This window comes from Chiloscyllium punctatum, chromosome 14, assembly GCF_047496795.1.
Source record: "Chiloscyllium punctatum isolate Juve2018m chromosome 14, sChiPun1.3, whole genome shotgun sequence".
NCBI lineage: Eukaryota > Metazoa > Chordata > Chondrichthyes > Orectolobiformes > Hemiscylliidae > Chiloscyllium > Chiloscyllium punctatum.
Genome location: NC_092752.1, coordinates 20030287 through 20049661, shown reverse-complemented (window position 1 = coordinate 20049661; position 19375 = coordinate 20030287). Strand labels below are relative to the sequence as shown.

Below are 19375 nucleotides of genomic sequence, written 5' to 3'. Positions count from 1 at the left end.
GTGTTGGCCTCAGCATCACAAGACTGAGTTCAGTACAGAGACTCCAACATAAAATTTAGATGGTACTCCTGTGCATTTGTAGCACTGAAAGCATCACTCTATTATGAGCACACTTTTAGGGTAAAACATTAAAGAAAGAGCCCATATGACTTCTCATGTAGGTGTGTAGGATCCCTTTGCACAATTTCTCTGAAGAAGATGTCATAGTCAGAATCTATTTCTCAGTCACCATCTTTCAAACAGCTTATCTAGTCATCATCACCTTAATGTTTGTGAGACCTTGCTGTGCATCATTTTAAAATACAAATAGTAGCATGCTTGGTTTAAGATCTCTTTTGGAGGCAAGTTAATTCTGTTGGCTAGATGGTTAGTACATGGTACAATCCCTGCTCTGATTGAAGTAGAGTTGGGACTCACCTCCTCACCCTGCCCTGGAGTAATATCTGATGTCGTTCAGCAAATCATGAATGTTGGAGGATGTGACCTGAAGAAAACTCACTAGAAAGATGGTGCCACCCTTGTTTGACAAAGAAATTAATTTTATTCATAGTGAAAAGTTTAACTTAAAAATGCTGATATGTCAAACTAACTTTTTTTGTTTTTGGGATGGGGGCGTATTGAAAGTAATGGCAATTTTGAAGTTTGGTATGATGGTTAAGTTCTGCTGCTATAGATTATTTTAACCATTAGATGGTGCATTAAACCTGTCTATTGAAGATCAAAATATTAAAATTTCAGTGGTGAATCCAACCACTGGGTGACACTGCAGCACATTGTTTATTAAATTGCTTTTATTTTCAAGGTTGACGTGGATATGTTCCATTTCTAGGACAATGCAAAATTCAGCACAAGTGAAGACCATTAAGCTTGTTACATCCGTTTAACAGGAGGAATGTTATATAATTTAATTTCCTGGCTTGTTTCCTTTTATTAAGTTCCTCCTTTTGAAATATTTATTCAGTTCCTTTACGGGTGATATTGAACTTGAGATTTATTAGTGCTTCCCCACTTTACAATCATAAAAATCAGTGCCTTGATGTCCAGTATGGTGGGCCATGTGTGCAGACATACATGCAAGTGTGTCATCCGCCATATTGGTAAGGACTGCAGCAAAAGCATCCAAAGTGTAAGCCATTAATTGGCACTGGGATTTTCACAAGTATGTTCATGGTTGATGCCCTCTTTTCACAATACAGCTACTCTGAGTGCAGCCTCTTAAATGGACCACAGGTTGCTACAGAGTCACTGGGTGAAAAGCATCCGGAAAGGCATTTAACAAGGTTGTCAAAATTACTTCCATCAGGCTTTAAACAAAAGTTGTAAGATTGTACATAACTGAGCTGAGCTTCTTTGATGTTGAATAAATTTAAATATATGAACCAAATGCATGTATTAACATAGTACTCATTTTCAGGTGAGCAGAAGAAATGAATCCCAGATAGTGACTGTGAAATTAATAATAAGCAGTTTGGATGTGCAATCCACATATAACATTTCTCAGCTTACTATCCGAGATGCTATCAGTGGTCTAAGCATTCAAAGTAACATGGGAAAAGACACTGAATTGGGGTTCCAGACGTACACCAAAGACATTCTTCAAGGTATGTTGCCCCTAGGTGTCAACTTTATTTATTCAATGTGATAAAGTCATGTCACAAGTTAGTTTAAAAAAAATTAAAACATATTCAACACTTTTGCAAGTGGGTATTTATGAGTGTTGCATTGAAACATAGTGGATATCTTAGTGGACATAGGAATAGGTCCAGTCAAGGATAGTAGTCAGAAGTTGCATGTAGAGGCTAAAGAGATTGGGGAGACACTGAATGAATACTTTTTGTCAGTATTTACTCAGGAACAGGACATTGTTGCCGATGTGAATATTGAGTCACAATTAATTAGAATGGATGGCTTTGAGGTATGCAGGGAAGAGGTGTTGGAAATTCTGGAAAGGGTGAAAATAGATAAGTCCCCTGGGCCTGATGGCATTTATCCTAGGATTTTCTGGGAAGCAAGGGAGGAGATTGCAGAGCCAATGGCCTTGATTTTTATGTCCTCGTTGTCTAAAGGAATAGTGCCAGAAGACTGGAGGATAGCAAATGTGGTTCCCTTGTTCAAGAAGGGAAGTAGGGAAAACCCTAGTAACTATAGGCCGGTGAGTCTCACTTCTGTTGTGGGCAAAGTCTTAGAGAGAATTGTAAGGGATAGGATTTATGAACATCTGGATAGGAATAATGTGATCAAGGATAGTCAGCATGGTTTTGTGAAGGGCAGGTCGTGCCTCACAAACCTTATTGAATTCTTTGAGAAGGTGACTAAGGAGGTGGATGAGGGTAAAGCAGTAGATGTGGTGTATATGGATTTTAGTAAGGCGTTTGATCAGGTTCCCCATGGTAGGCTACTGCAAAAAATACGGAGGTATGGCATTGAGGGTGAGTTGGAGGTTTGGATTAGGAATTGGCTGGCTAGAAGAAGACAGAGGGTAGTAGTTGATGGTAAAGGTTCATCTTGGAGTGCAGTTACTAGCGGTGTTCTGCAAGGATCTGTTTTGGGACCATTGTTATTTGTCATTTTTATAAATGACCTGGAAGAGGGGCTAGAAGGTTGGGTGAGCAAGTTTGCGGATGATACGAAAGTCGATGGAGTTGTTGACAGTGAGGAAGGATGTAGCAGGTTACAGCGGGATATATAGATAAGCTGCAGAGCTGGGCAGAAAGGTGGCAAATGGAGTTCAATGTAGGTAAGTGTGAAGTGATTCACTTTGGTAAGAGTAACAAGAAGATGGGGTACTGGACTAATGGTCGGATACTTGGTAGTGTGGATGAGCAGAGGGATCTTGGTGTCCATGTACACAGATCTCTGAAAGTTGCCACCCAGGTAAATAGTGCTGTGAAGAAGGCATATGGCATACTGGCTTTTATTGGTAGAGGAATTGAGTTCCGGAGTCCTGAGGTCATGTTGCAGTTGTATAAGACTCTGGTGCGGCCTTATCTGGAGTATTGTGTGCAGTTTTGGTCGCCATACTATAGGAAGGATGTGGAGGCACTGGAATGGGTGCAGAGGAGGTTTACCAGGATGTTGCCTGGTATGGTAGGAAGATCGTATGAGGAAAGGCTGAGGCACTTGGGGCTGTTTTTATTGGAGAAAAGAAGGTTTAGGGGTGACTTGATAGAGGTGTACAAGATGATTAGGGGTTTAGATAGGGTTGACCATGAGAACCTTTTTCCATGTATGGAGTCAGCTATTACAAGGGGGCATAGCTTTAAATTAAGGGGTGGTAGGTATAGGACAGATGTTAGGGGTAGATTCTTTACTCAGAGAGTCGTGAGTTCATGGAATGCCCTGCCAGTAGCAGTGGTGGACTCTCCCTCTTTATGGGCTTTTAAACAGGCATTGGATAGGCATATGGAGGATAGTGGGCTAGTGTAGGTTAGGTGGGGTTGGATCGGCGCAACAGCGAAGGCCAAAGGGCCTGTACTGCGGTGTATTTTTCTATGTTCTATGTTCTATAATATGGTCAAGTATTTTGCTATTTTGTAATTTCAAGTGATTTCTGAAATTTGCTATTTTGTCGTGTTTTATTTTGTTCTTTCATGGGGTGTGGGCATCACTGACAAGACCAGCATTTGTTGTCTATGTCTAATTACCCTTGAACTAAATGGCTTTGAGAGGACAGTTAGGAGTCAACCAAGTTACCGTGATATGGAATTAGATCTAGGCCAGACCAGATATCTTTCCCTAAAAAACAGTAGCAAAGCAGATGGGTTTTTTTAACAACGATCGGTAATTGTATGACTGAAGCTAGCTTTCAATTCCAGATCATTCAATGATTTGAATTTGTTTAGCATCCCACCCCATCCATTGCCGTATTGGGATGGAAGCCAATTTCTCCAGTGCATTTACCTGGGCACTTTGGTTACGAGTCCCTGACATTTCCATCTGTCATTGTCTCCTCCCTCAGGAGTCTTTTTTGACAGAGCAGCTGAATTTTTTTGTTTAGCTGACAATTCAGCATCTACTGCTTATTTTTGTTGGGCTCACGACTGAATCCACATAAGGTCCTTACTTGGCTTTCCTCATGGGAGGTGGGCGAGAGAGTCTGGATTTCCTTCTGGTCCTCTGGTACTGATTAGTTACTTCAATTTGTTTACCTGATATAAGCGTCATTGGCAAGGCCAGCATTTATTGGCAATCCTAATTGCTGTTTGGAGGATGATGATGATGTGTCATCTTGAACTGCTGCTGTGGTCCAGATATTGGAGTGACATTAGCTTTCACAAATGTTTGGGATAGGTCCACAACTGAGATATGCTGAGCAGAGGGTATTTAAGAGTCAACCACATTGCAGTGGGTCTGTTGTTATTATTATTAGGTCAGACCAGATAAAGACAGCAAGTTTCCTTTCCCAAAGGGCATTTTAGGGATTCATAGTCATTATTACTGATACTGGGATTGGGAACCTTGTGTTGCTGCTGGAAGTAGAAGCAAGGTAGGTGGAAACTTAATTGAATGGAAAGCCTAAAATCAGGTTCTGGACAGTGAGATGGGTGTTTACAATTAAATTTGTGTAACTTTAAGAGCAGGTGCTTCCCGTGTCTGTTTTTTTTCCATGAGTTTGCATGTCTCTCCTGCTCATTGAAATGCCAACCCTCCAGAATTAAGTTTGCCTTCCCAATTAAGTTCTCTGCAAGTGATCACTACATGCCTTCCACATTCCAACTGCATAAAAGAGACGTGTGAGAGGTGCTGTACTTGTTAGCATTGGAATGAGTAACTGCTGTCCAGTCCTCTTTGGGGAGCATTTCTTTATGCCATGCCATGATTGAGAATGGGCTGCCATCATGTTGGTTGCTTGGGGCAGGAGGGAGAGAGACTTGAGTGTCATGGGCATGGTCAGTGATTGGGAAAGGGTGGAAGGGTGGAAAAGTGTCTAGCAGGAGGCGATCATTCCATGAGACTGCATAGCTCTCTAAATTTGCCACTTCTGGGTGTTCTTTGAATACAAAGCCAGGACTTTCAGCCCCTTGAACCAACAATGGGGGCAATGACTTTCTGCCCATCCCCCACAAGGGTATCAATGCTCCTTAACCATGCACTAGCAATGAGCTAACAACCAAATAATTGCACAAGAAAACCTGACCCCACCCACAAAGAGAAATTATGCTCACTTCCACATCGATCACCTCTAAAATGCATATTGGAAGAATTTGCCCTTGAGGTTTTTGCATCTCCAGTCTTAGCTAACTCAACTTAAATTCCCCAGCTTGCCTCTTGGGAATTGGAATTGCAATTGTTCATTCAATATTATGACTATTTCTAGTTCATTGGTGGAATGGGTGGTCAATGTGCATGCATGGATACAATTAGACTGTTAGACAAGCTTTACCATCGAGTTGAACAGTTGAAGTGTGAGCAGTTAATCAAGTTATTAAGAGGCTGTATCCATGGAAAAAAAAGGAAAACGTAGGAAAAGAATAACTTGTGTTGTTGTTTTTTCACAAAGTTATCCTTCAAAATAATCAACCAAATTTAGTTGGCAGTGCATTATTTGACTTCTGAATGGATTAGAAGACAACATTATAACAAACAGACCATCATGAGAATACTGGGTTCAAAGGAGTTATTCTACAAACCTTTCTGGGCACATGTGTTAACATTCCCATTTCATCTTTTGTCTATCAGCTGGTGAATACTTTGTAATAAACTATACTGCAGTATTAAAAACTGGTGGATCAAAGGATTGGAGGAACATGTCATTACCTGCCTACCTCAACTTTGGCAAGATGTCTCAGGTATTCTATTTAAAGATTAATTCATCTCCTAGCTGCTTACTAAATAAGGTTTTTGTTTCCATTGGTGGATATTGATCTCAGGCCAAATACTTTCCTACATGAAAGAAGAGAAGGTCTGAAAGCAAATCCTTTCGAACGTTGACATGATTTGCTGGTGAGGTTTGCAATAGGCAGTGGTTTATTCTATAATAACTCTGGAACATGAGAATGTATTTAGAAAGTCTGGTTTAATTTGTTTCACCCTCTGATTCGTTCTGATTTTGTACCAGATATGCTTCCACCTGGCGAAACTTATCACTGCCTTCACTAAACATTTTTAAATGATAATAGCTCAAGATCCTTTTATTCTTTTATTGTAAGTTTGGTGTTTCAATACTTTTAACCCACTTTGGTATACTCCACTGAACATTTTCTACTCCAGTGCATTAGCACAGTGCCCTTTTGGTTTTGGGATCTTGGTATATCCCACACTAAATGTAGCTAACTTATTAGATCCTCTTCGCGCAGATGGTTGTCTTGTCCTTCTTTCAAGAACTGTATCATACCTAAACCTGTTCTATGTGGTAACCGTCCTCTGAGAGTATAAAGACTTCCTGGCCTCCACTCTGACTGCTGGTTTATTTTCTATTTTCTTCCCACTATTGACTTCCTTTTAGAAATGTTGAGAGGTCTGAATTATTGAATCCGTATACTGTGGATACAGGCCATTCAGCCCAGCAAGTCCATGCCAAGTCTCCAAAAAGCATCCCCTGTAACCTTACATTTCCCATGGCTAATCCACTTATTTTACACACCTTTGGGCTGTGGGAGGAAACCTACACAGACACAGGAAAAATGTGCAAACTCCACACAGAGAGTCACCCAAGGCATGACTTGAACCCAGATGCCTGGCGCTGTGAGGCAGTGGTGGTAGCCACTAAGCTACCATGCTACCCATCTAATGCTTTGTCATTATTATAAATACCTCAGTCATATCTCCTAAAGCTTATGCTTTTCTAACTAAATTATCTTAAAATGTCCCAAGCAACCTCTAATTGCAAAAATAAATCAATGTTTATTTTTTGTTCTTATTAAAGTATGTGTTCCTCTGGTGCCTCTATATTCATTAGTAGGTATAGGGACTAATTAACATTGCAAGTAAAGGCAAACTAAAGTCACATTAATGCAAATATTTTCTGAAGTGTTTCACTTCAATAATTTGGCAATACATCCAAAAGCCTACCTACTTTTCCTTTGGCAACCTCATATTTGTAGTTTGCACCTTTGGTGAATGGGAAATAAGCTCCTGCTTTATTGCTTTGAATGGACATTCAAATGTGGTATAGAGATGCTTTGAATTGCCTGACACCATGGAGAAAATAATACACTTCTCCCTGTTAAATACAACCTGACATTCATAAGGCTATTCGCATAATTTAATCCCAACAATGTGCGACCTTTCTGCTTTTTATTGTTCATGTGTGCTAATTATTACCAGATTGGCAATTACCATACAGGAATTAATTATTGTACGTTACTTGAACTTGACTGTAATTGTTGATATTGAATGTGGGCAAACCATAAGATAACTAAAATCCAAAACTGTCTGTCAGGATGATCATATTCAGATTGAACCCTTGGTGGCAGACTTCATGCTGACTAAGGAGGCCTTAATTGAGGTAAGTTGATTTACAGGATTTGATTTTTCAGCCTTGATTACCATGAATTTAAGTACTGTTGTTTAAAGTTATGCTTGATTGCATGTTAGTATTGGTGTATAGTTTTGGAAAGTGCGCATTTTGGACAATCTGTTAATATCATATTAATTCACTGTGGGAATTAAGCACTGAAATAGGTTAGTGGAGCTTGATTTTTATCTCTAGTGGAAATATGCAAGTTTTTTTTGTAAGTTGGAAGATCTCAAATGAAATTAATTGGGATAGTGCCATTTTGGAGATAGTATCTGCATTGCACTGTCTTGTTACATTGGCTGGAGTCCATTCCCAAGGCAAGTTTTGTAATGGTGTGTTAACTTGGGGAGGATGATGGCTAGGGATCCCATGGCCTCCCATCTCTGTGGGAAGGCTTGTGGAAGGCTCACCTGTTGCACCACTAATTAATGCCTCTGTCTCCACCTTCCTTCATTATAAAAAAGCCATGACCCAACATACATCTTTAAAGCCACAGTACCATTAGATTGCTGACACCCAACATTTTTTTCTTGCTGCCGATCCCCTCCACCCTCCCCTGTGACTCCCCTCCGTCCTGTCGTAGGTCATTGTGGCCTGGGATCCTTCAGCAATCCTGGATTTTGGATGCCTTAGCCTTGTGGGCAGTAGCCACCTCTTCCTCTCAGGATCAAGGTTTCCAACCCTCAGGGTCCACAATCACAGGGCTGTCTAGTTAAGTGCCTGTTTGGCACTGAATTTAATGGCACTTACCATAAGGAGGAGATATGAGGCTCTCCCTGCCTATTCAGTCAGTGGGTGAGACGTCCAATGCCTACATTAAATAACATCTGTTAAATTGGAGCCAGCTATAGGAGGTAGTACTTTTTGCATTAAGACATAGTTGGAGCTTACTTTGTTTCTTTTCCAAGCTGCAAAACCTTTGGAAGTATTTGATGCTAGCACTTTTACAGTTCTCCAGGTTTTGATATTCTTCACTATAATTACATAATTTTGTATTGCTGCCCTATACAATAAAAGCATATAATGAATGCATTTTTCATGTAGGATGAAAAATTCTCGGCAGCAGTAATTTATCACATTGGATTCAAAATTGGATTTTGAATATTAGACATTGAGATCTGAAATGAACCTGAGCTGTGCAGTGGGAAATCAGTCATGTAATTATTTCATGATCATGTACCTATTACTGATAAGAGCATGCTTCATTAGTCCAGTTGAAGATTTACAGTAAAAAATACTGACCCATTCAGAATGTTAACATTGTGATCTTTCTTAAATCTGAATGCTTTCTACCTTTTAAAATGTGTTAGGCAGTGATCAACCAGGGTAGATACATCTAAAAAATGAAAATTTATATGGATTTCTGAATGTAAGCTATTACAATTTTGATAAATAAGTACAAGGTGTGTTAACTTGGGGAGGATGATGGCTAGGGATCCCATGGCCTCCCATCTCTGTGGGAAGGCTTGTGGGAGGCTCACCTGTTGCACCACTAATTGATGCCTCTTTCTCCACCTTCCTTCATTATAAAAAAGAGAGACTATGACACATTCATTGTGTACAATGTAAACCTCCTTCTATGATAGCTGCTGTCAATTAGTGGCATATATTTTGAAAAACCATCCTAACGTTTGGATGGTCTCTACAATGGAGCCTTAAGACATGTGAAATATTGTGGATCCAGCCTGAGGAGTGTAATGTAAAATGGTTTAGAAAAGAAAGAACCACTTTTAAACAAAGAGTAACAGGGGCTACCGAGGAGAAGAGCAATAAAAGAGCAGCATGAGATTTTATTGTGAAATAAAAAGCAAATGGTATTGCTGGAAGGACTGTACAATCCCCATGAGAAGGTTCGAAGCTCCAGCAATGAGTGAGTTTTGAATTAAAAGGAAAAGAAGGCACTGCTGCTCGGGTATATACAGAGATTGGGTGTGTAGCTCATCAAGAGACTAGCGGGGTGCCCAAAGCTCAGACCGAGGGATGCTATCAAAAGAGATCTGAAAGCTCTTAAAATCAGTGAGGACAAATTAGAAACTGGAGCTGACAATCAATACAAATAGCAACGCAGGCTTTAGGTAAGAGTTCACTATCACCCTCGCATCCGGTTTCAGTGGCTCCATAGCAAAGCAAAAAACACATCAGCAGAAATCATTCAGCAACAGCAACAAAGGACAACTTCATGCGTGGTACTCGAGACAGATTTTGTCTTTCCAAAACCGGCTTGTTCAACCATCCGAAGAAGAATAGCAGGTGACTGATCTTACCTGAGTTGAGAGTGTGGTGCTGGAAAAGCACAGCAGGTCAGGCAGTATCTGAGGAGCAGGAGAATCGGCGTTTCAGGCATAAGCCCTTCATCAGGAATGAGGCTCGTGGGCTGGGGGATTGAGAGATAAATGGGAGAGGGGTGGGGTTGGGGTGGGGGGGGGAGGTGAAGGTAGCTGAGAATACAATAGGTACATGAAGTTGGGGAAAAGGTGATGGGTCAGAGAGGAGGGTGGAGCAGATAGATGGGAAAGACAATGGACAGGCCAAGAGCAGTGAACAAGTTGGAGGCTTGGGACTGGGATAAGGTGGGGGGAGGGAAAATGAGGAAACTGGTGAAACCCATATTAATTCTGTGTGGTCGTAGGGTCCCAAGGCAGAAGATGAGGCATTCTTCCTCCAGGCGTCGGGTGGTTAGGGTTTGACGATGGAGGAGGCCCAGGACCTGCATGTCCTTGGTGGACTGGGAGGGGGAGTTGAAGTGTTCAGCCATGGGGCAGTGGGGTTGGTTGGTGTGGGTGTTACAGATATGTTCTCTGAAACGATCTGTAAGTTGGTGTTCTGTCTCCCTGATGCAGAGGAGACCACATTCAAGTGCAGCGGACACAGTAGATGACAGTAAATTTCTGTCGGATGTGGAGCCACACTTTCAACTCTGATCTCCTCACTTTTTCCTAATCTGACATTGCATTCCCATCCTTTCCCGCAGATGGAATGATGCTAATCATTACTTGAAGCTTTTACTTTGACTTCCAACTGAGCGTGATGCTACCATTATCACTTGCAACAGCAAAAGCAAGGCACAATATTGGTGCTAATAGGTGTAGGCAAACGTGAGGATTGCAGATGCTGGAGTCAAGGTTAGAGTGGTGCTGGAAAAGCACAACAGGTCCGGCAGCATCCAAGGAACAGAAAAATCGACGTTTTGGGCAGGAGCCATTCATCAGGAATAAGGATGGGAACCTCTGGGGTGGAGAGATAAATGGGAGTGGGGTGGGGCTGGGGAGAAGGCAGCTAAGAGTGCAATAGGTGGACGGAGGTGGGGATAAAGGTGATAGGTTGGAGAGGAGGGTGGAGCGGATAGGTCGGAAGGAAGATTGGCTGGTAGGAAACTTGTGAAATCCACATTGATGCCCTGGGGTTGAAGTGTTCCGAGGCGGAAGATGAGGCGTTCTTCCTCCAGGCATCGGGTGGTGAGGGAGTGGCGATGAAGGAGGCCCAGGACCTGCATGACCTCGGCAGAATGTGAGGGGGAGTTGAAATGTTTGGCCACGGGTTTGATTGGTGCAGGTGTCCCGGAGATGTTCCCTAAAGCACTCTGCGAGAAGGTGTCCAGTCTCTCCAATGTAAAGGAGACCGCATTGGGAGCAACGGATACAATAAATGACATTAGTGGAAGTGCAGGTGAAACTTTGGATGTGGAAGGCTCCTTTGCGGCCTGGATGGAGGTGAGGGGGGAGGTGTGGGCACAGGTTTTGCAATTCCTACGGTGGCAGGGGAAGGTGGCAAGAGGCGAAGGTGGGTTGTTGGGGAGGGGCGTGGACCTGACCAGGTAGTTATGGAGGGAACGGTCTTTACGGAAAGTGGTTAGGGGTGGGGAGGGAATTATATCCCTGGTGGTGGGGTCCATTTGTAGATAGCGGAAATGTCGGCGGATGATGCGGTTTATGCGGAGGTTGGTGGGGTGGAAGGTGGAAGGTGAGGACGGAAGGGCCTCTGTCCTTGTTACCGTTGGAAGGGTGGGGTGGGGTTTGAGGGCGGAGGTGCTGGATGTGGATGAGATGCGTTGGAGGGCATCTTCAACCACGTGGGAGGGGAAATTACAGTCTTGAAAGAAGGAGGCCATCTGGTGTGTTCTCTGGTGGAACTGGTCCTCCTGGGAGCAGATATGGCAGAGGCGGAGGGATTGGGAATACGGGATGGCATTTTTGCAGGAGGTAGGGTGGGAGGAAGTGTAATCCAGGTTGCTGTGGGAGTCTAGGTTTGTAAAAACAAAAAGTCGGTGTTGAGTCCGTCATCGTTGACGGAGATGGAGAGGTCCAGGAAGGGGAGGGAGGTGTCCGAGATGGTCCAGGTGAATTTAAAATCAGGGTGGAATGTGTTGGTGAAGTTGATGAACTGCCCAACCTCCTTGTGGGAGCACGAGGTGGCGCCAATGCAGTCATCAATGTAAAGGAGGAAGAGGTGGGGAGTGGTGCCAGTGTAACTACGGAAGATGGACTGTTCTACGTAGCCGACAAAGACACTGGCATAGCTGGGGCCCAGACACTGGCATAGCTGGGGCCCATACGGGTGGTCATGGCTACTCCTTTCATCTGGAGGAAGTGGGAGGATTCGAAGGAGAAATTGTTAAGGGGTAAAGACATTAAAGTCCAAGCCCTTGTGTGTGTTTAGCAATTAGAACATGCGGGTAATACAAACTGAGCCTCCAAGGTTTGAATGTGTTGCTGTACGTTCAACCTAGTTTGCGGCAGGAGGTTGATTTCACTTTGCTTTCCTGCCTGGTTTTGCATGAGGTGTAGTCATTTACCATGTGGTAATAGGTAGCATACTGCAACAACATTTTATCATTCTTCTTCATGCTGTGATATGGTTTACATAATCACCGGTACTTATAATCACAATGTTGCCAGATCACAGCATTTTTAATCCATTCGTGAGACATGAGTATCGCTGGCTGGGCCTGCACTTACTATTATCCATTTCTCATTGCCCTCGAGAAATTGATGTTGACCTGCCTTCCTAAAATATAGCAGCCCAAGTACAGTCGCGGTGTTGTTAAGAAAGGAGTTCCCACACAAAGAAGGAATGACACTATTGTTCCATGTCAGGGCGGTGTGTGCCTTGGAGGGGAGTTTGCAGGTGGTGGTGTTCCTTTACATCTGTTTGGTTTTCCAGGTGGTAGTGGTATTGGGTTTGCTATCTAGGGGATCCTGGGTGAGTTGCTGCATTGCATTCTGTAAATGGTACACAACACTGCGATTGTGCATCAGTGATGAAGGGGCTGAATGTAGATCATTGTGGATAGGGCTACTTTTTCCTCAATGATGTTGAGCTCCTTGAGTGGTGTTCAGCCTGCTCCCATCCAGGAAATTGTAAAGTATTCTAACATACTCCTGATTTATGCCTTGTAGATGGTGGACAGGCATTAGGGTGATGAGAGTTGCTCCTTTTTGCACAATTCCTAACCTCTGACTTGCAGTGTTATGGGGAGTCCGGTTGAATTTCCAGTCAATGGTAACCCTGAAGATATTTTTGTGATAGTAATGCAATTGAATGTCAAGGGGCAATGATTAGATTCTGTCTGCTTTATGTTGGTCAGTTTCCCCTTATCCTCTCTGTCCAGACGTCTCATGGCCTTGTATATCTATATCCAATCTCCATCCTCCTTTCTCCAGAAAAACAGCCCTAAATGTTCCAATCACTTTTCAAACTGAAGTTTTACCTTTCTAAAATCACTCTCACAAACCTTTTTCATCATGGTTTCATATGTCTTCACATCCTTCCTAAAGTTCACAGCCCAGAATTGGACAAAATACACCAGCTGAGGCCAACTTGAGTCTTATACAAAGTCAGTGTAGCTTCCATGTTCTTGTATTCTCTGCTTATATTAATAAAACTCAGGATACTATATGCTTTATTAACTAATCAATCCATCTATTCTGCTACCCTCTCTGACTTATTCACATATACAGATTTTACACTAAACTTGGCAGCTTGAAATTTTTGTGCAATGCTCATGGAACTGCAGGTTATAGAGTCAGAGTGTGATATATTTTACCTTCTAAAATAACACTTGAATTCAATTTCCTGATGGACCAGCACTTACCATTTAAGGAAGTCCTTAAAAATAGTGGAGCAAGCAGAAACCTACTTTTCTATATTGCTGTACCATTATAGGTTCGATAAAACAACAATCCTGAATCCATAATGTTACACCTTCAATGGATATTTATGCTCATAGAGTTGAAGACACACAGTTTCAATTGCAGTGTTCTTTAACACATGAAATCTTGAGCACAATTCCCCTGTCAAGGAGTGGCAAAACTCACTGAAGTAAACCAAATACCTCACTTGAATCATCATGTCAACTCTATTACCTAAATAGAAACATCTGTTGGTTTAAATGCACTACTTTTAAATTTAAAAGTAGTTAAATTGCCTATTATTTCTGATATTTGTGATATTTTCCCCTGAGCATCTATTTTTACAGTAACAGTTGGGAATAAAAGGTAATAGACTTTATTTATTTTCTTGGTGTGTGATTTCCAGGAAATGGCTGTAGAACAAGAAGTTATAAATGATTAGTTGACTGGCCTTTTTAAAATCTGTCTTCCTTTTCAGGACTCTCCAAATCACGGTATCCACGTTCTTGGGTTTATTGTTGCATTCGTTGTTCCTTTTGCCTTGGTGTGTTTGATTCTCATCATCTTCAAAAGAATCAGAAATCCTCCTCAGCAGCAGGTTAGTGATTTGACAAGTTGTTCAGTTGGATTCCAGCAACAATCAGCCAGAGTGGTTGCTTCCCCATTATGGAAGATTTTAGAGCAAGAGGGCATATTCTTGGAGTAAGAGGTCACCCATTTAAGACAGAGATTACTTTTTCTCTTGACAGTAGTCAATTCTTCACTGCAGAAATCTGTCAAGTCTAAGTCATTAAGTATATTCATGGCTGAGATAGACAGATGTTTAATCAGTAAAGGAAGCAAGGGTTATGGGGATAAGGCAGCAACGTGCAGTTGATGATCATCAGATCAGCTATTATTCCATTAAATGGTTGAGTAGGCTCGATGGACCGAAAGGTCTACTTCTGCTCCTACATCTTACAGTCGTATTGTAAAATTTTATTTTACGTGAGAGGGGTGATTTGAGAATCTGTAGCAAAATAGGGATCTCTTGTGGATCCTAATGGGATTCATAAAATATTATCTGAAGTTCAGAAGCTAAATCAGGAATGAAGATCTATCTAGAAGCTCTGAGTTTGGCAGGGGGAGAATTTCCTCCTGCTTTTGTGATGGAAGAACGAAAGAACTTTGATGAAAGAGCAAAAGAACACCTGAAATTGAAAGTGCTAAAGGCACTTCTAGGTAATTACTGAGAGAGCATCCATTGGAACATTAATTTTCCCATGCCTGTGATGGCTTCTGTTGTATTTTTGTTTTACTGAATCTCGCATCAGCAGTGATGTAGGTTTGATAGAAATCTTGTTTAATTTGACTCAGTACGTTGTCAATGCCAAAACCACCCAAACCGATGGCTGAATGCTGGGGTAGTGTTGTGTTAAATACAATAACACCTTCAGAATCCAATACCCATCAGTTAGTGCTCTCATATATAATTAATGAATCAGCCACATTACCTCAGGCTCTTCAGTGTATCCACAGATTGACCTGCACACATTTTGTGTGGAATATTATTTGTCTAGATTATTCTGTGCACCGTTTTAATAATTAATGTTAATAAAAGAGGTGAAGGGGTGAGAATCAAGATATGAGAAACAAGCATCATTGTTATGCCTCAGTCAATAGAGATTAATGCATGTCTGAAGTTATGCAAAAGCTAAAAGTGTTCAGTTGAACTTCTTAACATTGGAAATGTTTATTTAGCCACTGAAGGAGCAAATAACTCAACTCAAGTGTTCTAACATAAGGGCAGAATTTCGAGGAATTAACATCCACACATCTATTATCTTATTATCCATCACTTTGAAGACTTCAAGGTAAAGTTAATCTGGGTCCAGAGACTAGTCAGTCCATAGCTCCATCAGTTTGCTTCGTACTGCTTGCCTTGTGATTGTAATTTCACCCATTCCTCTCTCCCTTCCACCTTCTTACTGATAGCTATTAATAAAATGTTTAGGTATGCTCTGTAGTGAATATTGAAGCAAAATATTTGTTTACTGCATCGGCTTTTCCTTGATGTCAGCCATTAACTCACTACTCTCACACTGTAAAGGAACAAAACTCATGTTTCTTTCTTTCTCTTTTCCCTTTTGAATATCTGTAGTAACTCTCACTTTCTGTTTTTGCATTTCTAGTTAGGTTTCTCTCTTTCTGTAATTTCTTCCATTTTATTATCCTTATGCCATTCAGCCCAATCACCTGACCTGCCACATCTTTTCACAGTTAGATGCGTTTTCATTCAGTTTGATGGCTTTCCCTCACTTATTTTGTTAACCACAAACCACGAACCCTTCTTTTGGAATTTAATTTAGAGTAGGAATATTCTTAGTCTGAGTCACTTGAAATTGACAGTGTCACCAACAATTAGGGTGCATCTGCCAGAAATAGAGTTGCAAAGATCATTCTGTAAGTCTTGGGGCTAAAAGAATGAAGTTCACTCTTTAATTCTCAACATTCAAAAAAACTAAATGTGTACCACTCTGTCTCTAATAATCTATCCCCTAAACGAATATGCCAGTTCACTGCAGTTAGCTCCAAATTAACGTTATAAATTCTGTTATTTAGTCTTCTGAATGTTGAGAGTTAAAGAGTGAACTTCATTCTTTTAGCCCCAAAAAGTAGCTGTAGAATTACAGGATGATCTTTGCAGCTGCATTTCTGGCAGATGCCCTCTAATTGTTGGTGACACCATCAATTTCACCCACTTCTATTCAGTGTATTTTATTGTTCAGGTATTGTACACGTTGCACTCTAACTCAGCCAGACATCCTGCATCCTGCTCGCAAGTTGTTGGGGCTATTTTATAATGTAGAAGGTGCATACACATGACCCAGTGACTTGCATTGCAGTTGCACCTTCTCAAAAACATTGAAATATCTGAGATTCATACTGTGATTCCCCAACATGCTACCTTTCTGATCAAGGGCTTAGCATGTAGGAATGGTGAGCCTATTCACCATTCTGGCTCAATCTGCTGTATAATGTTTAGTCTATTTTGTCTTGGCTAAAACAAAGTATGCATTTAATACTGTGTTTCTTTATAGGTGGAAAAGGAACAGTCGGAATTTAGTTGCACACCAATCGGTGATGCAGCAGAGCATTTCGAGAAATACCTCCAAATTGAGGACAAAGCGATCAGCATTTTGATGCTTGATGATCCAGAGAACATGATGCAGGCTTTTAATGAGTAAGGGCTATTTTTAAGAATTATCCAAGTAAATACTTGGTTTTGTACACTGTTATCATCAATCACTTCACATTATTTTGGGAAGGCAAACTTTACTGAGGCAAGCCATGTTACACTTTGACAAAATTAAGGACTGGTGTTTGAAGATAAAATTATTAAGTCGCTGTTACAAGTGGGTTTCAGAAATAATCATACGGCAGGAAGTCAATATTGAAACAGACTGGGAGAATGTCGGTGGAAGAATTAACTCTTTACTAATTCAGATGGTGGCATTGTATTCTCATTTCAGACGAACTAGTTTGGTCCCAGACTAAACCACACTGTCTGACAGTATGATGTGTGCACCAACAGGCTCAGCAGAGCACAGCTGGGATAAGTCTGATTAACATTGAACCACTGAAATAATGACAGTGCTTGAATGCCCACAGAACATGATTCAGACTTTTGTTAAGTTCTTTTTCAAAATTACCCAAGTAGATCATTTGTTCTTCCTACATTACTGTCCAAAAAGAAAATTTTGAAATTGACTTGCAAAGGACACTGGCTTAGCAATAGGGTTGTGTCTTTCCTGCTTTTTAGGCATGACAGGCCTCCCAGAGTGGAAGGCTTAAAGTGCATGTTTACTTACTTCAGAATTTCAGAAACGTATGGTGCAGACAGAGGCCGCTTGGACCAAGACGTGTCGTCTAAGCACAGTTTCCATGTGATGGTGATAATTGCCCTTTTTTGGGTCGTGTGTTCTTAACACCCACTGTCCAGTTGCTGCTCCCCGTTGTTCCTTCTGCCAATTACTATAATTCTGCAATTCCTAGCTATTGAAACCTCTGCCAAGGGAAAGAAGTTCTTTCTAATCCCCTGTCTTTCAGCTCCTCATCATTATACACACCTAATTTAAATCATCATTATGCGCACCCCAATTAAATCTACCACCAAGGTCCTCTGTGACAAAGAAAACAAAACAATCATTCTATCAAAACCTGGAAGTGAAAGTTTTCCAATTCTGGTGAGGTCCTCATAAATCTGACCTGTAATCTGTCCAGTACATTCTTGTTCTTCTACACAGTGGGGATCTAACTAGCTTTTAGCATGGATAGAGTGAGCAGAGGATAATGATAAATGTGCCATTTTTCATGATGGCAAGCTGGAGTTAGTTAAGTACCACAGTGATCAGCACTGGATGGCAACTATTTACAACCTGTATGAATCACTTTGGAGTGACTGTGATAGTGTAAGATTTACATACTTCTGAATGTACAGAAACAAGATTTATTGAACATAACTACATACACAGGATATGCAGAGAGGACATCTTACTTAGAGCCCTACTGACTCAGTTCCAATTGATCTGTGATCACTACAGACAAGGTCCTTTTTGCACATGCTTAGTAGCCATATTTGGAATGAAGATATAACTCACTTAACTTTACAGGAACTGAATGTGCCGATGACACAAAGATAGCTAGGAAAGCCAGTTGTAAAGAGAGATAGAGGGTGGTGTCTTCTGTTTGAGACTCACTGTAGAGGCAGGCCTAAAAGCAGGAGGTACTCTAATTTAGAGGTTGGTCAGATTTTCTTCTGCAATGATGTTCTTCCTATCTTAAAAAATGTGCAGATGGCTAAAATTCCAAATTCTATGAGTAAGCGAATTGGAGCTTCTGTTTGGTCCCCACAGGGTGCTTCCAGGTTCCAATTTAGAATCATAGAATCCCTACAGTATGGAAGCAGGCCCATTGAGTCCATACTGACTTTCAGAAGATCATCTAACTCTATCCTTGTAATCCTGCATTTCCTATGGCTAATCCACCTAGCCTACACATCCCTGGATATTATGGGAAATTTTAGCCTGACTAATTCACTAGCCCCTGCATATCTTTGAACTGTGAGAGGAAATCGGAGCACCTGGAGGAAATCCACACCGGAAGAATGTGCAAACTCCACACAGACTGTTGCCTGGTTCCCTGGCACTGTAAGGCATCACCACTAACCAATAAGCCATTGTGCTGCCTTCTGGTGTCAGTAGTTGAAGGTAAACTCAATGTTGTCCCAGAGGACCATCATGCTGCTCTCCCATCATATTTACAAGGTACCCTGACAACATTTCACTCTCTGCAACAAGGATATGCAGAGAGGACCCAAGGGAAGTTCTTTTCCCAGGGAGTGGAGACAGCAGACCAGGCCAACTGATGAAGGAAACATGGACAGTGACATTCCCTCTAATGTTTCTTGCTGCTCTTCAATATCCATGCTAGGCAGAGGCATGCAGAATCAATGTGTCAGCATGCTGATCAATGTACGTAGAATTTCCCAGCTGCTGAGCAACATAGGGTAAACTTTGTTGGGCAGAGGTGACTGCAGAAGCCAGCACCCATGACAGTCCTAAGAGATGTACAGCATGGAAATATACCCTTCAGCCCAACCTGTCCATGCCAACTGGATATCCCAACCTAATCTAGTCTCATTTGTCAGCACTTGGCCCATATCCCTCTAAACCCTTCATATTTGTATACCCATCCAGATGCCTTTTAAATGTTGCAATTTAGCAGCCTCCACCATTTCCTCTGGCAG

At 41.5% G+C, this 19375-nt stretch overlaps 1 protein-coding gene across 4 annotated transcripts in view; it reads left to right on the top strand.

The window, feature by feature from the left end:
* Positions 1–19375, top strand: part of LOC140485653 (limbin-like) — a 188549-nt gene that overhangs the window by 29596 nt on the left and 139578 nt on the right. For all 4 annotated transcript variants that reach the window (XM_072584027.1, XM_072584028.1, XM_072584025.1 and 1 more), the window contains 5 exons: positions 1415–1601; positions 5680–5789; positions 7382–7447; positions 14066–14185; positions 16668–16810. In XM_072584027.1, the coding sequence (XP_072440128.1) occupies positions 1415–1601; positions 5680–5789; positions 7382–7447; positions 14066–14185; positions 16668–16810 (626 nt within the window). The remainder of the gene's footprint in view (positions 1–1414; positions 1602–5679; positions 5790–7381; positions 7448–14065; positions 14186–16667; positions 16811–19375) is intronic.